Source organism: Tursiops truncatus, chromosome 16, assembly GCF_011762595.2.
Source record: "Tursiops truncatus isolate mTurTru1 chromosome 16, mTurTru1.mat.Y, whole genome shotgun sequence".
NCBI lineage: Eukaryota > Metazoa > Chordata > Mammalia > Artiodactyla > Delphinidae > Tursiops > Tursiops truncatus.
The window spans coordinates 27,458,431-27,481,800 of NC_047049.1; the positions used below are offsets into that span (position 1 = coordinate 27,458,431).

General features: G+C 46.5%; 1 protein-coding gene across 1 annotated transcript in view; it reads right to left on the minus strand.

The window, feature by feature from the left end:
* The window catches only part of HIF1AN (hypoxia inducible factor 1 subunit alpha inhibitor), a 44,187-nt gene extending 20,933 nt beyond the window's left edge, over positions 1–23,254 (minus strand). Inside the window, exons 1-8 of the mRNA XM_004310557.4 lie at positions 23,053–23,254; positions 22,516–22,766; positions 19,763–19,911; positions 17,257–17,402; positions 16,357–16,463; positions 15,870–15,933; positions 15,532–15,642; positions 1–14,679 (exon numbers count right to left, since the gene is read on the minus strand). The exon at positions 1–14,679 is cut by the window's left edge and continues 20,933 nt beyond it. Coding sequence (XP_004310605.2) covers positions 14,635–14,679; positions 15,532–15,642; positions 15,870–15,933; positions 16,357–16,463; positions 17,257–17,402; positions 19,763–19,911; positions 22,516–22,766; positions 23,053–23,229 — 1,050 coding nt within the window. The 5' untranslated portion in view covers positions 23,230–23,254 and the 3' untranslated portion in view covers positions 1–14,634. The remainder of the gene's footprint in view (positions 14,680–15,531; positions 15,643–15,869; positions 15,934–16,356; positions 16,464–17,256; positions 17,403–19,762; positions 19,912–22,515; positions 22,767–23,052) is intronic.
* Positions 23,255–23,370: the final 116 nt, after the last annotated feature.

Genomic DNA, 23,370 nt, shown 5'->3' on the forward strand with positions numbered 1-23,370 from the left:
ACACACACACACACACACACACACACACACACACACACACTCTTCACCTATACCCTCTGGGACCAGGAAAGTTCCCCCAGAAGCTTAAGGAGCATTCCCCCCCCCCCCTTACACCAAAAAAGAGAATAGTCAGAAGCATGGGCTCAATGTCTCACCACAAAACACAAAGCATGGCTGCCCCCGTGGGGCTTCACTGAGCATCGCAGTCTCCACCACTTCATCTTCATGGCCCCATCATGATATAACAAACCTTCATCTCCAGCCCCTCAAGAAGACGCCAGTGTACTCCAACCCATCCTCTCAGCTCCTTCCCCTCCCAGTACACTCTGCCCCTATTTCCTTCAACAACACATTACACTCAGCACTCCAATGCACCAACATACCCCCATCACCCCACCAGTATCCCCATCCCTGGTGCCAGCATCCCAATTCCTTTATGGCCCTCAGTACATCCAACCTCCCCAAGTCTCAAAACACCCATCTTGGGCTTAAATATTGTGTCCCCATCTCCAGACCCATCGTCCTCCTCCAAACATCTTGGCTACAGTTATCTGGAGAACAAGCCTGTGTACTCTTGATCGCCACACTGTTCTTCATGTGTGCTCTGAGAAACAGAACTGATGCATACTAGGTAGTCTTGTATGTCCTAAGTCAGTTTCTCAAAATGTGGTCAGAGGGCCATGGACATCAGAATCACCTGGGGAGCTGGTTAAAAAAGATTCCTGAGCTCCATCCAGAACTACTAAATGACTGGTGGTGGAGCCACAAATCTGCACTTTCTAGAAGCTCCTCTGGTGATTCCTGTTATCAGTTCAGAATCATTGCCCTAGATGACTCTTTCAATCCTAACAACTCTATGAACTTGGCAGTGTTATTCTACTTCAAACAGTTAAGGAACCCAAGACAAACAGAACTTAGTTTAGGTAAACTGGTGACAGTCATTCAGCCAGCCAGAGGCAGGGGATTCGGGTTGGTCCATGACCCCACAGAAATGGAGCTCTCGGTGCCAGGGAACCCTCCTGCCATAGGAGCAGCCCTCTGCACCCTGGGCTCCGTGCCAGGGCAGACAAGAGGCCACGTGCACAGTAGCTCAGGCAGGAATGCTTGGCTGTAATAGGAGACACACCTGAATTCCATGTGTGTTTGTGCTGTGAGTCTCCTTGCCACCCAGGAGTCCCAGGCCAGCCGCACCTAAGCCGAGTGGCCCCGTGGGCTCCCTGCAGTGGGGAGTGTGAGAAGTGCAGCTGCAGCCTGGCCGGCCACTGGGCTCCTGCTGTTGACTCAGGATCCCCACATGGAGTGAGGGCGCCACGCTCTGACCGAAGTGGGGACTACGTGTCCTGGGGGAGGGCGCTGGGGAGGTGGTGCTTGAGGTCCAAATTTGCAGATTCCTTCCTACCACACTGCCCCATTTTTCTACCCACTCCCACACTGATCCCCATCCTAGACCCCTTCTCGGTAACCCCTAATCGCCCGACTTCAGGAAATCCTGGGATGAAATTCACAGGTCAATGCCTCTGGGTACCCACAGGAAGTGAGAAGTAGGTCCCCCTATTTTCTCCCAAGTACCAGAAGAGTGCTCCAGATACAACTGTCTTTGCCTGGGGTCACTCCTGCCCTTCATCCCAGAACCTCAGCACCATAGAATTTCTGGAAAGTTTCTGGCAGTATTCCAGCCTAATGCCATGCTGGCTGCTTGTCCAAAATATTTTCTCATTTGTCACTGACCTCCTTAAAAAAAAACGGACCTCAGAATGGACCCAGTATTCCAGAGGTGGCCTGACCATCTCAGAAAGCAGTGGGGTAAGTACCTCCCTTGATCTGGCTGCTCCTTTTCGGTTAATGCAGTTTGTGATTGTATTAGAGGTTTTAGCAGTCGCATCACACAGGTGACTCATATTGAGCTTGCAGTCAACTAAACCCCCAGGTCTTTTCTTCATGAACCGCTGTCAAGCTTGGCCCACCCCGCCACCGGGTATTTATGTCATTGATTTTGTTTTAACCTAAGTGCAGGACTCTACATTTATCCCTGTTAAATTTAATCTTGTTGGTTCCAGCCCAGTGTTCCAGCCTGTTGAAATCGTTCTGAATCCTGACTCTTTCATGCAAAGTATTAGCTGCCCCTCCCACCTCGATCACCTGCAAACTTGATGAGCCTGCTGCCTCAGTCAGTTGTCAATAAAAATGTCAGACAAGACACAGGCCCAGACTGAGCCCTAAAACATACTACTGGAGACTTTCCTCTAGTACAGGCTGACATGGATCCATTAATCAACTCTCACTGGGTCTGGTTTTCACCAAGCTTCATGACCATTTGGTTCAGATGTTTCTACTGTGTCTACAGATACTGTGAGAGGCTGTTGGCTGCACTGCTGGAAATTTCTCCTGCCCCAGGCTGTGGCCCCAACACCATGGCCATGCACCCTTCTACTCTCCAAACCTCCAGCATCATTTACTTAACCCTCACTCTAGGGGATTACAGACTTCCAACAGTGCCCACTCCTACATCTCTTGAGGTGTTAAGATGTTTCTGAGCTTCAGAATCTCCCTGTGAGTCACCAACTATTGCTATTTCCTATCCTATCACCCTATGCCTCCTCTGAGGCCTTATTCTCACCCTTGAATTCTCTCTCCGGCTGCCTTCTCCTCTGCCTACAACTATGCTCAGTTGCCTCCCTCACCTAAAAAGCCTTCTACTGGTTGCCTCCTTAAACTGTGATTGGCTTCTGCCTCCATGCTTCTCTTGAAAATGCAAACACTTCCAACCTCACCTCCCATGTCTCCTGAATCTTCAACAATCTTCCATCCCTCAGCTGAGTAACCACACTGCCCAGAGAGTGAGCAGTGATGGTGGAGATGGGGTTGGGATTTGGGAGTCTGAGTCAGAAGATTCAAAACCAAGCCTGACAGACCAGGTATAATCAGGTACAGGAGCTTCACAAAGCAGAGCCTGGGAGCCCTCACACACCAGAGTGAGGCTGTGGTCAAATTACGAAGGGAAGCAGGAAGTTCACAGGAACTGAGACATGAGGTCAGAGCCCAGGCAAACTGTCTGGGCAAGAGAATCTCTGGAACCAGTGTGGTTATAGACAAGAGCAGCAAACACAGAAGTCTGAGCCTGGGAATGTCTTGCATATTTCCTCTAGTGACTGAAACCAGCCCTGGGGCCAGGTGGCTGGGAAAAGACAGCCTGGACAGAGGGGATGATGAGAATAGAGAGGAGGGCAGGGACTGCACTTTTCCTGAGCTCTTCCCCCAGCTATCAATCTGCTGTTAGGAACCTCAGAAAACCTCTAGTTCAGGGGTCACGTGCAAAAATGTGGGCCAGACAGGTCACAGAGGTGAGATAAACCAGGTATTAGGTACCAAAATGAAGAGTGGTGACTGTGGCAAATGGGAAGGACATGCCCAAAGGGGTGGCAGCTACTCAGCTCTGGCCAACTGCTGTCCTATGGGAAATGGGATCTTACTGTTACCAGATCTTCTAATTTTCCAGAGAAGCCAAAAGCTTTTGTTTTTATTTAGTTTTTATTTTTTTGGCTGCGTTGGGTCTTCGTTGCTGCATGCAGGCTTTCTCTAGTTGCGGCGAGCAGGGGCTACTCTTCGTTTCAGTGCGCAGGCTTCTCATTGCGGTGACTTCTCGTTACGGAGCACGGGCTCTAGGCACGCGGGCTCAGGAGCTGTGGCACGCGGGCTCAGGAGTTGTGGCTCGCGGGCTCTAGAGCACAGGCTCAGTAGTTGTGGCGCATGGGCTTAGTTGCTCTGCAACATGTAGGATCTTCCCGGCCAGGGCTTGAACCTGTGTCCCCTGCACTGGCAGGCCGATTCTTAACCACTGCACCGCCAGGGAAGCCCCAAGCTTTTGTTTTTAAAGTTTATCATATATGTTGCCAACCAATTTTAAAAAGTTTCAAAATCCACGCCTGCACCTATGATTTGACCCATGGTGGCCATCTTTTTTTTTTTTTTTTTTTTTTTGGCGGTACGCGGGCCTCTCACTGTTGTGGCCTCTCCCGTTGCGGAGCACAGGCTCTGGACGCGCAGGCTCAGCGGCCATGGCTCACGGGCCCAGCCGCTCCGCAGCATGTGGGATCATCCCGGACTGGGGCACGAACCCATGTCCCCTGCATCGGCAGGCGGACTCTCAACCACTGTGCCACCAGGGAAGCCCCATGGTGGCCATCTTAACTGCTGCCAGTGCCTGGAGAGCGACTGCTACCTAGAGAGGATGAGTGACTGGGTCTGTGGTAATACTATATGCAGAGTTTCCCCGGGAGGTGTTTGATATCCATGAGGGATACTTTTGTGTGTAGAAATAACTATCCAGAAATTACTTTGGCTTTAAGAATTATATTCAGTTTTTGAAGTTACATATTCAAAATCCTAGTTCTTGTCTAAGCTGTTAAGTTCAGCTTACAAACCTTATTATTTTGTTTATAAAACAAAGGAGTAATGTGAGGTTAATATATTTTATTTCTTAAGTACTTCATTTACCTGACTAAAACAAACTTTCCCAAGTACTTAATTATCATATCACCAATAGATTATGTTCATAAATACAGCAAATCTCAAATCATTTTAAATGTTCCAAAACAATATAGAGACTTGGCGAGATTTTGACTTAAAATTCAAGTCTAAATAAATTATTCAACACTCTTTACTTGGTATTACAAGGTAAACCTATCAAACTAAAAGGCAAATTCTCCTCCGTATGTTAAGGATTTAAAAACAAACTGCATAGATTCCTTATAGCAAATATAGTAGGGCTGCAGGTTCCATGTTCTTAAACATGCCTATCCTTCATTCTAAGTTCTCCAGAGTTAAAAGATGCTTACCTATCAAGGAAACAATTGATGCTGCACATATATTTTGGAGGTTGCCTTCTCAGATGGTTGAGATGGTAAAACAACCAGAAACATTGATTGGGCTACTGACTGGATTCTATAAGGGACCCATAAATTCCTATTTGTTGTCTCTGAAAGCCCTATCATAGGGCCTCCATTACCTAAGACCTAAGAAGGTGGTCACCCAGCTCATATCCCTGAGTTTGATGCGCTTCAATACCCAACTGCATTTTCTCAGACACCTTGAATCCCACCTAGGCTGTCAGATACCTTGGTTAGGTTGTGCATTTCCTTGGCTCTGAAAACACTTAAAAAGTCTTTCCATCTTGAAGATTTCTGCTTTCTTTTTATATTCTTCCTTTCTGGGAGGACCACAACTCTCAGAGGTGTTAAGATGACAGCTGGCTGAATGCAGGACTTCTCTCACAACTTTGATTTGTAGTCACAATTCCTAAGGTTCCCCTGGCGGGACTCTGATCTCATCCATAGCTCATTGTCCTGTCCTCCACTCCACACAACCCCTAGACTGGCTTTTCCCTCTAGCACTCGGCACCCACCTTCTTTCTTCAAATTCACCTCTCAACATCACGTGTTCTTCACTCACCCCCACACCAACTAGATGACCAAAGGACCCCTACTCCAGCTCCAACATAGTAGAGTCCTGCCGCCTTCTCCCATGATTCTTCCTCACTCACATTCACACTCCTTAGGACAACCAATCTCACCCTAGACAAGAAGGGAATTCTGATATTACTTGTTCACACTAAGGCGTGGACAACTGAGTCCCTTTTAAACTGAGTAAACTAGCTGCTTCCTAAAGGGAAAAGAAATGAAAGAAAGGGGACTAATATTTATTGGGCACTTACTAGGGAGGCACTAGGCACTGAGATGTTTCACTTGAGCTGTCTCATTCATTCCCAATAGCCACTCGAAGGGGCCTGTTAAGAAAGCAAAGTTCAGAGACGATAAGTAATCTGACCATCTCAACGTTGGCAATGGTGAAAACAAGATTCAAACCTAATCCATGGGACTCCAAAACTTATGCCCTTTCTCAGCACACTGCTTTTCCTTCTTAAACCAAAACAAAAACCTGACCAAATATTGGCACAGTGAAAGACAGCGTTTGGTGAGAAATGCTGCTTTACTGTTTCCTGCTGGAAATGTGGGAGGCTCTTATCTGTGAACTCCTGCAATTCTATGACCCACCCACTCCAGGAAAGCTCTCCTAAACCACCACCCAACAAGTATTATATAGCGCTCAATTTAGACAGCATTTTCACGTATGTTGTCCCTTCAGCCCTGTAAGGGAGGTGGTGATAGTACTGACCACTTTTAAAGATGAGGGGACTGAAGCATGGAGACAAATGTGCCCAAAGTCACCCAGCCTGAAAAAAGGACATCTAAGATTCACATAGGGGTTCATGGCCCCTGAACCTTGTGTCCTTTCCACTTAGACACATCATGTCCCCCACAGACACCCTCCTGCCCTATTTCCTTCATTCTGGGGATCTGATGGTAAACCAGAGCCTATGTCTCTGCTTCTGCTCCTTAAGACACCATCCTAGCAAGACCACCTTTGTCCCCATATCTGCCTTTCACAGACTTTCAGTCTCTTCCACAACCTGGTGATCTCTTCCATTTTGCTTCCCCACCCCAAGTCATCTCTTCTGTGATTCCACTTCAAGTGTCATTATCTTGAGTCAGAGTAGGATCAAAAAAGCCCAGCTCTTCAAGCACTAACTAGACCCTGGGTCTTCATAATAAACCGTTTCCTGAGTGCCCATACTGAATTGAGCGTTTTTAAAACATCATCACAAACGCTCATAACAATATTGCAAGCCATGCGCTATTTTCCATCCCTCACAGCTGAAGTGGCGGAGGCACAGACTTAGCTTAAGAGGTTATAGTTAGGAAGTGGCCAACAGGGATTCAACCCAGGAGTCACATCCGATGTCTCCATTCTTGTCAAAACATCACATAAACCCTTGTAAGAACAATGACTATACTGACTGTAAAATGGGTGGGGCTTTGTTCACAGTCAAAAGCTCACTATTCAAAAACTTGGAGGGAAACTTCACAAGCCTGGGGCCCTGCTGCCTCTAGACTATTGTGTGGCCTCTGTGCCCATCTCCTTGTCTCCTGTGTCCCTGCCTGCTGTGCCTCCTTCACACCTGTTGTGCCACCAGCTCACATACACTTCCAGTGCTTCTTATTCCTGTGGCGACAGCAGGTCTGATGTCTTCTATTTTCACTAACAGTGTTTCAGGTATTTTTAATATTATAAAAAAGAAATTTTAGATCATTCCTCAGCGATGGCAGCATAGTAGATTAGAGTCCTTGTGAGCTGGAGGTCACCGAGAAGGGGTAGGGGTAGGGAATGGTAACATGAGCAAGAAATTTATGCTCGTATCTCTGCTCATGACCTGACAACTAGACTTGCTCTGGGAGCAGACACAGGACCTTTGTCAGAAAGCTACATGGACGAGAAGTAAAGGCTTTAAAAGAGACAAGGCTGGGGCCATTAGAAGCCAATGACAATCAAGCTTCTGCTATGGAACAGTCACCCTGCTGTGCCTTTCTTTACATACCTTATTCCACATAACCCTGACAAGGTAGATAATGTTATCCTCATACATATGAAGTTGAATTTCAGGTAGTTTGTCATTTGCCCAAGGTCACACAGGATGACAGATCTAGGATTCAAAGCCAAATATGCGAAGTCCTCATTTTCAACCACTACCCTATATTGCACCATACACTATACATTCAAGAGCTTGGATATGGAGATAAGAAGCAGAGCTTCCCTGAAGGGCAGGATTGACCTCAATGACCAAGTAAGTCTTAAGCAAACTGAATAAAACACAGCAACATTTTCTGGGGCCAGAGGGAAGGCTTCCAAGGCCCAGAGCAAAAGAAACCTAGAAGTGGAGAGGTGACTGTAAAGTGACTACAGAATGGCCTGAAGCCCAGAGACGGCTTGGCACCAGCTAGAGATCTTCTACATCCATGGGGCTGGAGACCAGGGTCAGACCCAAGAGGATATGAGTGGCTAGAGGGGCACTGCAGAGAGGCGTGGCTCATAGTGGGGAGGAGGGGAGTGGCTGAGAGTGGGGGAAGAATCTAAGAGATCAGCCGGATATCAGTGTGGAAGAGGCTGAGAATTCCAGGCAGCCAGAGTACATCTTGGGCTGATGTCTAAGTAACTGGATCCAGCGTCGCTTCCAAGTAGGGTGGCAGGGTGAAACTCCAGAGGCCAGAATGAAGTCTTTTGCAAAGCAGTCAGGGAAAGGGTTACAACTGAGCAAGTCCAATCCATCTGCACTCCAGGACAAACCTGGGCTGACAATCAAAATGATTTTCAAATGTTTCTGTAGCTAACCAAAGGGTTTTCTTCTTTTGGGGGTCCACTGTCTGGCTCATTCCTACAAGTGATTCTTAAAACCCTTAAACATGGAGGAACAGAGTGTTTGCTTTGGGACTGGGAGAAGCCAGAGAAGAAACATGCCTTTTACTCCTCCCCAATCCCTGGTTATCTTCCAGGTATCACCTTAGACTATGTGACTTCTTGCAAGAAGCCTACTGTGAACAAAGGAGCTTGTCAGGTGCTTCTCCTCTGCAGACCTGTAACTGCCTGCTTGACGCCCCCCGATGAACTGAGAGCACATGGGTAGAGACTAGAACTGGGCCTGAAACAAATGCTCCAGGGGCTCCACAGATGGTAGCTATTAAGACTCCAGTCTTATATTTTTCTGAATTCTCTTCGGAATGCCCCTCTGTGCTAAAATAACCTTAACACATATGTAACTTAAATACATGGAAGAGCATGCAATAAAATTGAAACAAGCGGGCCTGATCTGACTGCTGTGGTGTTTCATGGTATGAGGTTGGCAACAGCTTCTCCAGGTGTAATGGGAACTCACCCAGCTGCCCTCACCCCTCACACAGCGTAAGGAGACCGCACACCTGACAGCTTCTCATGCCGGCCCTGGGCCGATGAGAGCGGTAAAGTCTGGCTGACCAAGTAGAAGGCATCAGGCTCTTCCCTGTTTCGCTCCCTCTAGGGTGGATTTAGATACCAAGGCTCTTCTGTCTGTCCCTATCTCAATATGAGTTTCTCCAGCATAATTTCTTTATTCTTCCTTATGCTCTTCTTGAGAGGGAAGGAATCACTGAAATCAAGTTTCTGAATAAGTCACAAAATAAATGTAACAACCACTACCACAGCCATTTATTAAGTGCTTGCCAGGCACTGTGGTAAAGCTTTACAAACATTGTTTCGATCAGTCCATCAGCCCTGAGGTAGATATTTTCAACACCCACCTTCCCCTACACACATACCATTATAGTTGAGGAAACTTGAGGCTCAGAGAGGTCAAGTCAATCAACAAGGTCAAGCCCAGCTGATTTAAGTAGCAAAGCTAGAAATCTAAACAAAATACATCTAACTCCCAAACCCATGTTTTTATACACTATACTAGATTGTTAGGTTGTTTCTCATTGGAAGTTAAAGGACACATGCTCCTTCCCAAAATATCACCTAAAGACTAGATTTCAGGTGGGGAAGAAGGCAAGGCCCAGTTGTTTTTAAACTTCTTTAATCAGCTATTGTACTAAACACCTGGAGAAGTGAAGTGACAGTCTGGGTATATAAGCTGACCACTGGGTCCCCGTCTCCTGCTACCCCAGCTTCCAGGGCGTTTCTCATCGAAGACCTCCACTCCTGACACGTGACTACTCAATATGCTGTTTCCCTTCCAGCAAACACTGAAACTAAGAAGTCAGCCAAATTTGGTGACTAAGAGCATCACCAAAGACACCTGAGAGAAATTAGCAGACATTCCCAAAACACCCACTATCCCTGAACTGCTGGACCCTAAGGCACAGAGATGCATGTATGTGGAAACACAAACTTCAGTTCTTCCCTCCAGGCTTGCCAGGCCTGGCTCCACTCCTGGGGAGTCTCCTGCTCAATCTCCCCTCACTGGTTCTCCACTGTCCATGATTCTCTAGGTTCCCTCCTCTCACCCATCTCCGGAGGCCCCACTAACCACAGACCCCTGGTCCTAAAGGTTGCCAGTGTCCGAGGCTTTGTCCCCCAGAAATGCACCAAAAGTGCTCAGCAGGGCTCCGCTGAAGATTCTAAGTTCTATGAAGATTAAACAGAACTGGCTGAAGACTAGCAGAAAGGGCTCCCAGAGTGAGAAAAGCTAAACCAGGACGTACAGAAGTGACAAGGGAATGGCAAGAGAACAGAGCAGACACAGAACAAATGGACTAACCGTGTGTGAACAGAATTATTGCAGATCAGAAATGGAAGATCCTAGAGAAAGTCAATCCAAACACCTGCAGCCAGGGAGCTTCTGAGAAAGCAACTGTTTAGGAAAAAGGACCTTGGTGAGGGGCTGCTGAAGAGCCTAGGCAGGGAGAGTATAAGTAGGAGAAACTGGGGGGACAATGGAAAAGGAAGCTGGAACAGCTCTTTAGAGCAGGCAATTTGAGAGGATACCAGAGAAGTAGGCAGGGACTGGGGGGGGGGGCAAGAACTGGAGGTTCCGGAAAAAGGGAAGATGACATGGGCAGAAAGGCCAGGGCCTCTGGAAGCCCATGAGTTCTTAGGAGCATCCCAGTATCCACCCTGTTTGGGTAAAACTGGTCCCTGAGGGCCACTCTCTGCAGCCCTACTAAACCCTGCATTGGAGTTTGAAGGGTAGACAAACCAGAGGTAGGAAAGTTACCAAGGAGAGAGACACAGCCCTACCCATGGGAAGTTCACATTCTGACAAGACAACCAACCACCACCATCACCCCTGCCTCCAATCCTTGATGAAGCCACTGATCTAAGGAACCCACCAACACATAAGCCACAAAACTGAGAAACAAATAACTGGTGCAAATCCTGTCCGTGGTGTTTAAAGAGACGAGAGAGATGAGGTGACACAGAGACCTGAGAAGATCCAAGTTGGGACTCTCCACACCTTAACACTCAGCCTGTTAGTTCATCTCATCACCTGCTCACACATCTGGGCAGGGATCTCAGTGCCTTCCACATAACTACAGCTGCAATGACGTGCGAGGGGGGAGGGACAGAATCAACCTTGCTGGGAGCCTAGGATGAAGAGTCTTCCCTGGGGAGCCCAGGGGCTGGGAGGAGCCTGGAGGTTGAGGTTTGCTCTCTACTGATCTTCCTCCTCTCTCAACAGTCTCTAACCTTGTCCTCACAGGGTGTACCACACATGGCTTCATAACCTCTGGGTGTTTCATGCAGTTTCCTCTCCAACTAAGCAGAGGCTCCTGGAGGATAAAAGAGCAGGTTTTCTCCACACCCTGCAGTGCCGTAATGTAACAAATGCATGTCACAGGTGGGGTATCTAGAGTGTCGATTACAAAAACATTTTCCACAAACAGCATACACATGTCAAAACCATTCTATTTGCTATTCTTTGCCCTATCACTTGCATTTGACACCCTTTGTTGGCTCATGCCTCTAGATGTCTGTTCCTGTATCCACCTCAGCCTGGGGACTGGGCCCACCTAGACTTTGCTAAGAAAATAACAGCTCAGCTTATGGTGGGAACAATGAAAGGGTATGTGGCCCAAGAGTCTCTGGGGGGGCAGAGGGAGGGTCTCCTCATTTTGGGTTGGCCCACTAAGGATCCTTCCCGTCTCCTAACAGATTCAGATTAATGATCGCTCATTCCTAATTGTCAAATTTCTTTTCCTTCATCCTGTGTCTAATCACCAGTGACAGAAACCATTACGCAAATGAGAGCAGACGACTTCCCCCAACTGTTCGCATTGGTAAAAACCTTGTAATTTAGAGCTCTGATTTGTAGGGGAAGCTGGTCTCCCCCAGGCATCCTGGGCATCTGCTCAACTGATGCCCAGAACAGCCCCTTCTCCACCCCCCAAACTTCAACCCCCCAACAAATATTTGACTTTACAAAAGAGTAGTTTCCTCTGTACCTGCTGGTGTAAAAATAGGATCTTGCAACATGGCTGACCCTCATACAGGCCCAAACCCCCATCTTCCCCTCATGTATCTGCCTTCACACTGCCAGCCAGGATAGGAGTAAGCAACAGAGCAGAAACGTTCTACTCTGCTACGAGTAGAATTTGAGCCTGAACAGCCCTAACCTAGGTATGTGAAGGGAAGAGCCTCAATCTCTTCACTGGGGCAAACGGAGGCAGCAGAACATGAATCAAAGTTCTTAGTGAATATCTAGATCTTCAATTCTACAGATGCAGAAGCATGCTGGGAAAAGTTATGGGACCTATTCAAGGACACACAAGTAACCAAGGGGATCTAGAACTCAGTTTCCCTGTAACTTCTTCCAGAACCCTTAACTCATAATATGGCTTCCTGGCAGTTTTCCCAAGAAGTCTTTAGCTGGAGCCCAGAAGAGCTTTCACCCTGAGCTGTATCTTCCGTATCCTTTTGGGCTAAGCCTGTCTGTACCAGACACTGCCTGCTGCCTGTAGTCCAAAGGAGGTACAGTAGGAGAATCAATGTAGTTTGGTGGAAAAGAACAGCAGGGGGTTTGCAGCCAAACAGTACTAGGTTTGAATCCTGACTGCCACTAACTGCTTATTCTTGAACTGTAAAATGAGAATACCTACCTTGCACTAAAAGCACCAGGCACACATTAGGTGTCTAATAATCAGGGATCACTATTGGACATGAACCCAGAGACATTACCCAAGGATCAGGACCCAACCTGTGAAGGTCCCTCCCCCTCGTGCAGACCTGGGTCGGCACAGCACCCAGAGAGGAGCAGCTGAGAGACCACGCCTCCCTGCTGCACATCACCCACACCTTTAAGGAATGAGCCAGGGATGCAGCAGAGCTGCTGAGAAGGAAAATAATGTGCTATATTTCAAAGTGTCTTTGTGGTCAATTTATCTTCTGTCTGCCTTGTTTTCTTTGCTGCGTTCCTCTTTCCCAAAAGAGATGGAGGGATGGAGATCACTGCAATCACATTTTCCAGCACTGGCTATATTTGAAAGAACTACACTTGAGAAGGTACCATGTTTGAACACCCACACTGCATCAGAGAACCCCAGAATGGGGTACTAAAAATAAACACCCCTCCCCAAAATACACACAAGTGCGCTCATGCACACACACACATATGCATCCTCTCAGTCCATCAGTGCACTGTAACTGTAAACTGAGCTCTGGGGGTGAGAGCCATAGCTCGGACACTGGAAGTAAACCTTTGGCAAAAAAAAAAAAAAAAAAAAAGGAAAAAATGAACCCAGAGACTTCCAACTCCTTTTTCCTTCCAGAGAGAAGGGGCATGGAGATGGGAGTGGAGGTGAGCAGACGCAGGGCCATCACACTGCCCAATCCCAGGGGCCCCACTTCCATTATACAGGTGTGAATGATGGCCCTTCGAGTTGTGCAGTGCACAGCTGCCCAGCTGTAAGCTGCAGCCCTGAGAGGGGTTCCCATGAAAAGCTATGAACAGAAAAGGAAATTCCTCTCCATGCTCCACCAGTTGCCCTGACTTCTGAGGGTGTTTGTGGAACATTACAGTGGGGGTCTGGCAGAGGCGCTGGCTTTAAGAGGCAAGGCTACGTTTTTGCCCTTGCCATGAGGTGGATGACATGTGGTGAGTTAGCTGCCTAGGCTTGACCCCATTTTGTCTCCTGAGCCAAGAAGCTCTGCAGACACAGAGGACGGGGCCTGGGCAGGGAGGGTCGGTCATAGGACCTGGAGGCTCTAGCCAGTCGGCCTCAGGCAGGTTGCAGCGAGGCCTGACCAACATCCAATGGCTAAAAATGAGTTTAAAAGCTTTAGACCAGGTCAGGCAGCACTGCCTTGGGGCTCCCGCTGTATGTCCCACTGGACAAGGTTAAGCGGTAGAAACTTGGTAAGCAGAGAGGCAGGCCAGTGTGGACACACATGCACGCACACAGGCACAAACATCCACACACACATCCACACAGAGGCTTGCATCCCTAGAACCTAGAGAAGCCATTGCTAGGATGACTCCTCTGGCACCCAGGACAGAGAACAAGAGCTGGTGCTGAAAGAAAGAAGCTGTATGTGTCTGTAATTTGTAAGTTATGCACAATCCTTGGTTCCTGTGTCCCAAGGCTCTTTTCTGTGTATGGCTTGAGCTTGAAGGTTCAAGTTGGAACCCTGTCTAATTTACTCTCCTAGGAAGCTATTTAGGCTCTCAAAGGCAACCCTCCCCACTCTCCCTCTCCCCATTAGAGTCTCAGTAGCCATTCCCAACAGCCTAGAGCCTCTCTGTGAAAACTGGGAGGGGGCAGACTGACCTCACAGTTAGGATAGCTGTGGCCCTGTTGCCCAGATGCAATGGGCGTCCAAGAACATCTCCTCTCTCTCAGGCTGAGGCACTGAGATTGCAGGAGACAGAGCGGAGAGCCAGAGGTGGCATCCTGACCCAGAAGGAGGGAGCAAGGAACAAGTACATACACGCGTGTGCAGGCATACACACGCACACACATCCCAAGGTTGACAGACTAACACACGACATGATGACAACCAGAAGCTGGGGACTCCACACACTGAATGCAGGACTTTAGGGGGCAGAGAGGGAAGGTGCTGGGGCACAGAGGCAAGGGTAAGAAGTCCCTCCGAATGGGAGTGGAGCGCCAACCACCCTGCCTTGCCCCAAACACCTGCCTCCAGGGCCATGGCAAGAGTCCAGTCCATTAAGTGCAGCGTGCAATACTAGCGTTTGGAGTCTCCTGTCCTCATCAATGAAGCGGTGTGGACGGGCTAGCAGTCACCTGGCAGGAGGCCTCGACTCCTGGCAGGCTAGTTGTATCGGCCCTTGATCATTGTGTTCAACAAGGGCCCCACCTGTGAAAAGACATGAGGAGCCAGTCAGAACTGCCTGTCCCCTAGCCCCGGAGCCAGATGAGGTGTGTCTGGAGACATCGATGTCCAGCCAAGGGCAAGGACAAGGCTTCCATTCAATCTTGTAAACCCTCTAACCAACTCTCTTCCTAGCGGTCAACCCAGTATCCTGGAGCATGGCCCTCTCCTCTGGGTCCATCTTGTATTACCTTCCCTCTCACAATACCCTACATTTGTAAGCAGAACCAAACTGACAGACAGAAGGTCAGAGGAGCTAATAATCCCAGACACCCCGAGTGTTTACGTGCATGTTTTGTAAATGTGACTTAAGAATCTTAAGTGATTCTATATCCTGAAAAGATCATTTGTAATTGGGGCTGGTGCGATCTCCCAAGCCCACAGGTGCTCTGAATGCTGAGGCTATCCACAGGACAGAGGTAAGAACATTGCAAATACAAACCTCCCCCATTTACCCAACGGGCCACTGGCACACCTGCATGGGAAGCAGGTCTCAACATTACCTAGAGCAGTCTTGGCACGGCTGGGAGCGTGTGAGTAGATGCTTTACCGCTCGCTTCCCATTCCAAAAGAATCCCCTCGGGGGTCCCCAGCTGGCACACAAGCCCCATGCGGAACATTACTACTAGCATGGAACAGATTATAATTGATCCGCCAGTCAAGCCCAGCTCTCATCAGAAAACAAGGATTTTCTGAACATACCCATAACCTCTATGAAGAAACAGGACAACAGATACTGAAACAGAAGAGCTACAGAGACTGTGACACCAATCCTGACTTTCCCTGGTCACTCTGCCCACTGAGTCACAGGAGTGCCACCTTGGGGCAGCCACATACCTCTTGTGGGTTCCCCAAGGCCTCTCCAAGCATCTTCTCAATGTTTCTCATTATGGCCACTTTCTGATGGGCTTTGAGAGGATATTCAATTCTCTTAGGGGTGGGGGCCCCCTGCAAAGGAAGCAGCAGCTCAGGAAATGTCTTTAGCAGGCTTCAGTGTCACCCACTGTTCTTCGCACCATCCTCCCTTAAGAAACCCAGTTCAACCCCACCCTCTCCAGCTCCCCCAAAGATCTAGGAATCACTTCCAGAGATAGCCAACCTCCCCACCCTGCCCCTAAATAGTTTATTACACCTACCTCACCCCACTCCCATCTAGGAAAAAAAACCATATTCACCTTATACCAGAAGTTCACAGTGATGGTAATCCCCCCATTTAGTAATGACTCTATGTGATGCCACCTGCAAGAAAATAAACAGGCTCCTGTTTGCCACCAATACTTCTCAGAAGGAGGGATCCTCTGAAACTACGTAGAGTCCTGCTAAGGGATATAATGAAGACAGTATCTTCACACTCATCCTATCAAACACACCCTGAGGCTAGAGGCAGTGGTGTTCACCCTTCAAATACCCAAGAGTCAAGAACAGTTTCTCTAGCCTCAAGCCTCTGGGATCTCTTTGGACTTGAGGAACTGTCATCTTGTCTAGAAACAGTATTGCCATTTCCCCCATGTTCAGTATGCTCATCATCTGGATATGCCAACCTTCCTGTATATCACGTAAGTCCAATCCTGCCACAACTCAAAAGAAGAGACATGGATAAGGCTTTCCAGGGAATGGCAAAGAACGCTCCCTAAAAGCCCCCAGTCCTAGCCCCATCCTCACCAGTACATTGGGATGTAAAGAACATCACCAGGGCCAACCACTGTTTCGTAACCAACCACGTTCTGGAAATTGGGGAACCTCTCGTAGTCAGGATTGTCAAAGTCCACCTGAGAGGTTCAAGAGAAAAAAAAAAAATCAGTCAATCACCAAATTTTTATCAGTAACTTTGGTAGTCAAGAAAGATGCCTTAAAAAAGTCTTTAGAATTTATATCCAGCAGAAGACACAACACACATTAAACATACACAAACTCTCTCAGAGAATGACCTAAGAAGATGGGCATTGTTGAATGTTAAATGATAAAGAATACTAGGCCTCAGTGCTCCTGAGGTCAGAAGCCAATCATCACAGTTTAAAGGTCAGAAAACCTACTCATGGCCTGCAGATCTGAGGAATTAGGACTCATCCTTCACCCAAACCTTCAGAAATTTTTCCCCAAATACATATTCTAACCAACAAAGATTTCTACACGAGGTAGCTAAGCGGTTTTCTCAAGAAAGGAGAGGCGCTCTCTGGTTGGCCACAAAGTCAACCACACACCTCACTGAGATCCAGAAGAGACATTAAGTGACATATCTCAATTCTATTCACCCTTTTTTTTTATCAAAAAGAAGTAGCATCCGTGACAAAAGTAAACAATTATTAAATCCAATGGAGACATATACATTTTGTTCCATGAACTTATAATTCAAACAGAATAACCAGAGTCCACCAGCATCAGTGATGGGGTCTGCCCTAAATATCTGGGGACCACCACAGGGACCTGGAATATATAAACTACATTGTGAAATTGTCCTCTGAGTTTGTCCAAACCTGGCATACCTCCACAGAGAAGGGGAAAGACATGGCAGCCTTGGATCTCAAAGGAGTTCTACACCCTCCTCAGACCACACGAGCTCACCTGGCTCTGTCTGTCACATGGATGATGAACAGGATATGGGTAGAGGCACTCAAACTGATCCGGAGGGAACAAAATGCATCGCTTGTAGCCTTTTATCTGAGCAAAGAAGTTCTGTTGCTCATCATAGTGAGCAGGTGTCACATTTCCTGTAGGAAGACAGACATTTTCTTATTCAGAGGAGTAACTCTACTGCACAGGATGGAACACAGGCCCCAGTGCTGGAGAGAAACCCAGCCTGCCCTCTCATCAAAGGGTTCCAAATCAAAATTTCAGGCAAGATCAGGGAGACTGTAATTACAACTCTCAGCCAATTAGGTGCTACACTTTTAATGGGTGATAAGTCTCGTAGCAAACATCACTGGCTAAGAGTTCACCATCAATTAACAAAGTAGACTTTCTTAAATGATGACTGCTGCCCTTACTGGAAGCAACTGCACATCAAAGTGATACAAGTACGGCAAAATATACTCTGCACAGGTACACCCCACTTTTCAAAAGTTAGCTTTACATCATTTTGCTTTTACAAAAGACCTATATTTGTACCTGTTTTTGCTAACCGAAAGAAATCCAAAGAGGATTTTCATTTTTATGAAAAAAAAAAAAAGCAAAAATATCATTCAGTGTTTGTTTTGCAGCGAGTCATCACAGAGGCAGCAAGCACAAGCAGTGAGAGTGGCACTGCCAATCTCCTCCCCTGGAAACTACACTCAGAATCTCAGCATCAAGCCAGCATCTCAGTATCAAGCCACCATAGCTCTGAACTGTGTCTGTGAGCATCTGTGCTTTATCTCGATTTACTTTGTGCATCCATTAGCAAGATGTGTCCTAAAGTAATTGCTTCTTTGTTTTACATCATCTCGGCTTATACAAGGTTTCACAGGAATGCTCTGCTTTTAGACAGCTGAGGGGAACCTGTACTTGTACTCTTCTTGACTATGGCACGAATTCGAGGGCAGCAAAAAAACGAGAGTTAGAACAACTGAACTGACTGGTATCAGCAATGCATGCATGATCTTCTTTGATGGAGTTAATCAGTCATTTTAAGTTGTACGAATATGTACTTGCTTTGGGTAGCTCTTTTGGAGCTCAAAGATTCTCAACCTCTGCTCCCACTTCATCACACCTGTGGGATTGCAAAACTTCTTTAGATCAACACTGGAGCTGCTGATTCTCATTGAGGGAAGCATATCAGATTCCTGAAGAGAGTTGTATACTTTGAATAAGGCAAATTATTTAAAATGCCATCCTGAATTAGTTCTGCCCTAGCGTATGTATGCTCCATCTACTCTTTGTAAGTGGGGCTGCATCTGATGTTTATCCTTTGCACAATCCTTGAGAGATCAAGGGACCTCTGTAGGGAATGGAGTTTAGAAAACATTCCCCAGGTCTGCCTGGGTGAGCCAAGACAGCTGCTTTCCTAAGTGCAGAGATCCATATGCACCCTCAGAGGAGACTTGCTCTTTCATCTCTACCTGAGGGATCTGTTTCCCTGCTCTCTACACCACAGGATAGGAAGGCAACATAAAAATTCAGTCAAGTAAACAAGAACTTGCTCCTGGCAGGTCAACCAAGAGTTGGTTTCAAAGGGTCAGGTTAAGGGTCAATTCATAAGTTGCACTGCTGGAAACTTTTATTAACACTGGCAGCAAAGGACCCAAATCTGAAGAAAGGACAATCAAAGGGGAAGAAGAGACTTCAGAGCCTAGTGGTGAATGACAATGAGTAATTACTCTCCTTCCTTGTTCAACCCAATTTATTCATCATTTACTAAGTACCTACTATGGGCCTGGCACTGAGCAAGTGACAGAAATAAAAATAAGAATAAAAAAGAAAAAAAATTAAAAAAAAAAAAAACGAATAAGACAATGACCCTGGCTGGTAAGTAGCTCTCTTTCTCCTGATTGGAGTTTAAAGGTTCCTCTTTTTATTTAAAAAAAAAAAAGTATTAATGTATTTGCTTATGTACATGTAAAATCCACTAGCAGGATACACAAGCAACTAATAACATATGGTGCCTCCAGGGAGGGAAGGATACTGAGAGGCTGAGAAATAGAAATGGAAGAGAGATTTATCACTACATACCTATTTACACCTTTTGAATTTAACCCCATTAATGTATTATCTGTTCAAAAGATAAGGTTCAATTTACATTGGAAAAACGTTTCCCTCTTCTACTGGGATAAAAGTCTTCTGAATATAGACAGATCCAATAGAAAACAGCAGAATTTTAGAGATCCCTAATATCTAAATATATATACTCACACAGCAACTGAGGAAGGGAATAGGGAACTTTCTTTTTAGAGTACCTGACATAACGTACGTTATCTCATTTAATCTTCATAGTTAATTATAAGATATTACTGTGTTCATTTTACAAATGAGGAGACTGAGACTTAAGAAAGTTACGTGACTTGTTGAAAGTCATGGAGCGAACAAGTGGTGGGGAAAGGTTTAGAAATCACTTCATAAGACCCCAAGCCATGCTGCTTTCTGAAAGATTTCTTACCTTCCATGCCAATAAGCAGCAGGTTAGAGGTCAGCTGCCCCCAGCCACGCTTTCCCTGTTGCTTATTAATCCAGTTCCAGTTAAAACCCAAGAAGTCCATGACAATCTTCCTGCCCACAGTGTCATTGAGTGTTTGCTGCAGATACAACCTATGTTCCCCAAGAAGAAAATCCCATTAGTGCATGTACACACTGTCCCTGGCATGGCCTCTCATACCTGGAAATCCAAACCCAAGCCCATACCAACATCTCCCACAAAGAACAGCTGCAGTCATGGGACTCTCACAGAACTGAATCCTTACCTATCCTTCTCTGAGCTCTGTTCAACACCAAATTTTATATTTTAGAGAAGTGATTCTTAACTTTTTCTGGGTCACAGTATGACTCCTTTAAGAATCCAAGAAAAAAAAAGAATCCAGGAAAGGATCCCCATAAAAATGCACACATTGAACTTTAATATAATTTCATAGATTTCCTCGAAGCCTACCCACAGACCCTAGAATGATGACTCAGCCTTGTTCCAGAAACTCTCGGGGCGCAAGACATCCCCTTTGGCCCTTGATGGCCATTTCGGCAGCTCGTATTATTGTTCACCAAGAACTAGTTCCCTCCCTGTGAGAGAGATTCTTCCTCACCTCCTTGAAGCAAGGCTTGCTTATATAACTTGCTTTGGCCAATGAGATGTCCACAGAAGTGACTGGTACTACTTCCAAACTGTAATTTTAAGAACCAGTACACACTACCACATCACTTTCCCTCTGCCACAGCAATTGCAAAGGTTCCAATGGCAACTGATGGAGCAATCTGTGTCCCAAAGTGCAAAAGATGATGTAGGTAGAGTATCCAGGTGACCTGAGATGGACATGTAGCATGAGTGAAAAATAAACCTTTGTTGCTTCAAGTCGCTGAGCCCTGGACTGAAGCCTAGTTTATTTTAACTGATTCAGACACCTATCTGTAGCAGCCATCTATAGCTGAAGAAAAATACCTCACTAAGCTTTCCACAGACCGAGGGCCCCTAACATGCCTGAGGAAGGTAAGAAGTTACTTAATAGATATGAAAAGCCAAACACACTCGATCAAGTCCCGAAAGAAACATTATTTAGGGGGCAAACGTGAAGAAAAAGAAGTAATGGTCCTGAGAGCATTACTTCAAAAGCTCAAAGGTATCCCAGTGCCTGGAATCACAATGTTTAAGGCAACATTAATTAAAAATCTTGATAAATTGGAAACAGCTACCTGTTTGGGGACATGGAAACCTCAAGACTCCAATGCAACCTTGGAATGTTCCCCAGAGATTATGATGTACACATGTTCATACAAATATTTCTCAAGTAACTCTGAAAGAGTCAGGAACACTCCCCGAACAGGAATCTAAGCAATTCCTGTGAAACCTTAACAGTAAATCCTCAAAAGAGCTCAAAGAGGATCCTAACACCCTTCACCCTAGAATCATAACAAGCTGTACAATTATACAATAGAGTTGGTTGGTGCTAAAGTCAGCTGATAGGGCAAATCTTGCAAATAGTAAAAAATTTTCCTTAAATCACCCATAAAGTACAGACTACACCCATAGTTCAGACTTAGGCAAAATGCTCTCACTATAGGAAGCAAGAAACTTAAAGTGACTGAGGAACCAGAGGACTCATGTGTCTTATCTCACGCTCGTTCCATACATATGTTCAATCAATAGCTTTACACTCCACAAGCATCATTTAAATCAATCTCTCTTCTCAACATTGGGTGTATGTGTGTGCGCACGCGCGCATGCACTGTGGTAAATCTGAGGACATCATGCATGAGATGATTCAACTGAACCAGTCTCTATAAGACATAAAGAACAAATCAACCATAGTTCAGATTCTGGAAACTCTTCCGGTCAAAGTTTCATCATTATGACAATAGCTAAGAGTCAAAAGCCAAAAAAAAAATTTAAAAGTATGTTTCAAATCCTTTCACTCTGCCACATACTACTAACAGAGTCAAGAAGAGAACTGAGGCTGGAGAGTGAAGAAAAGCCCAGGGTTGGGCACCAAATGTGAGACGGAGATAGTCATTCACCATCAAGTACTCAATGACAGCAATTCCCCAGAGGCAACGTTATTCTGTGGGACTGAATGTTGTCTGGAACCTACCTAAGAGGCTCTCTACCTAAGGTAGAGAGAAAGAGTCACTCCCATGTGTGTGTATATCTTGTGTTTGCTATCATCAATTCAATGCAACACATCAATATTCTCCCCCGCCTCACCTATACAACTTTTTAGCCTGCACTGCCCCCATTCAAATATTTTAGGACAAAGGCTGCAAACCCATAATCTTAGGAAATCTACTAACACATATTTTAAATTGGCCTCTTGCAGCATTTTAAAAAATATGAATTAGCTGCCCACATTTAAAAAGATTTTAAATAAAAATGCTGATTTCTGGTTTCTCTTGAAAAAAATCAGACTATCTGGCAACCCTGGGGCTGCACTTCAAAATGGAAACAAGAGTCAAGTAATGACTTCGCACTCTGAATAAGGCACATGCCTTCAGCTTCATCACAGCTTTCACCCAAACAACTTCACTCACTTCATTCACCTACCTGACTCTGCTAGGCAAGTGTGACTCTCACTTTATGAAGACAACAAACTTGAGAATCACAGTTCAAGTCTAGTCATTCCATCATCCCTCAAGCTAGAAAACTCATCCTCAGATAAGGAAAGGAAAATAGATGCCCTAGATCCAACGGAAAACCACGACCTGGGAATTTACCTCTCTTCACCTCCTCGCTCCTGTATATCCTGCAGTTTCTCAACAAACTCATGGAATTTCATTTCTTCCCTATTGGACCTCGGCTTAAAGTTCTGGAAATTAGCCATCTTCTTCTCATCATAGTACAAAAACTTGTGGGTGCTGGCACTATACACAGAGAAGTCTCCATTGCCAATATTTTCTTGCAGGTATTCAAGGTCCCATTTTAGGGCAGGATACACAAGATTTGTGTCGGTCAGCACCACAGGCTCCTAAGTGGAAAAAACAAATGAAGTCGTCCCAAGGAACTAATGGGTTCTTGTCCCAAGATTCCAATACTTCCCAACTTCAAAATTACTTCTGTTAACCAGCACGAACCTCGCAAGTCCCATTTTTCCTCGCTTCCCTCTCCATCTCCCCTTAGGCCCTAGTCCACACCACGGCCTAGTCCACAACCCCTCCCTTCCATCACCACTCGCCTTTGACCTCTCCTCCCAATCTGGTCCCTTCCCCCATCCCCCACCCCCACCCCCTCTTCGACGCGGCCCCGCCCCCTACCTCATTCTCGATGAGCTCCTCCGCCCGGGGGTCGCTCTGACTTAGACGCGGGATAGGCCGGGTCGGGAAGGTATAACTGCGCAGTTGGGACTCATCCCAGGCGGGGCCGGGGGCTTCAGCCTCTTCCCGGGGTTCTCCAGAGCCCGAGGCCGCAGCCTCAGCCGCAGTCGCCGCCATCTCCGCCGCTAGGGACGGCCCCACCGGAAGCGGAAGCTCTGCCTATTCCGGGGAAAACACAACGGAAACCATAGAGCTAGGCTGCGAGAGAGAGCGTTCCAGACACTAAGAACGCGGGACCGAGCCCTGGGCGAGCGCCTC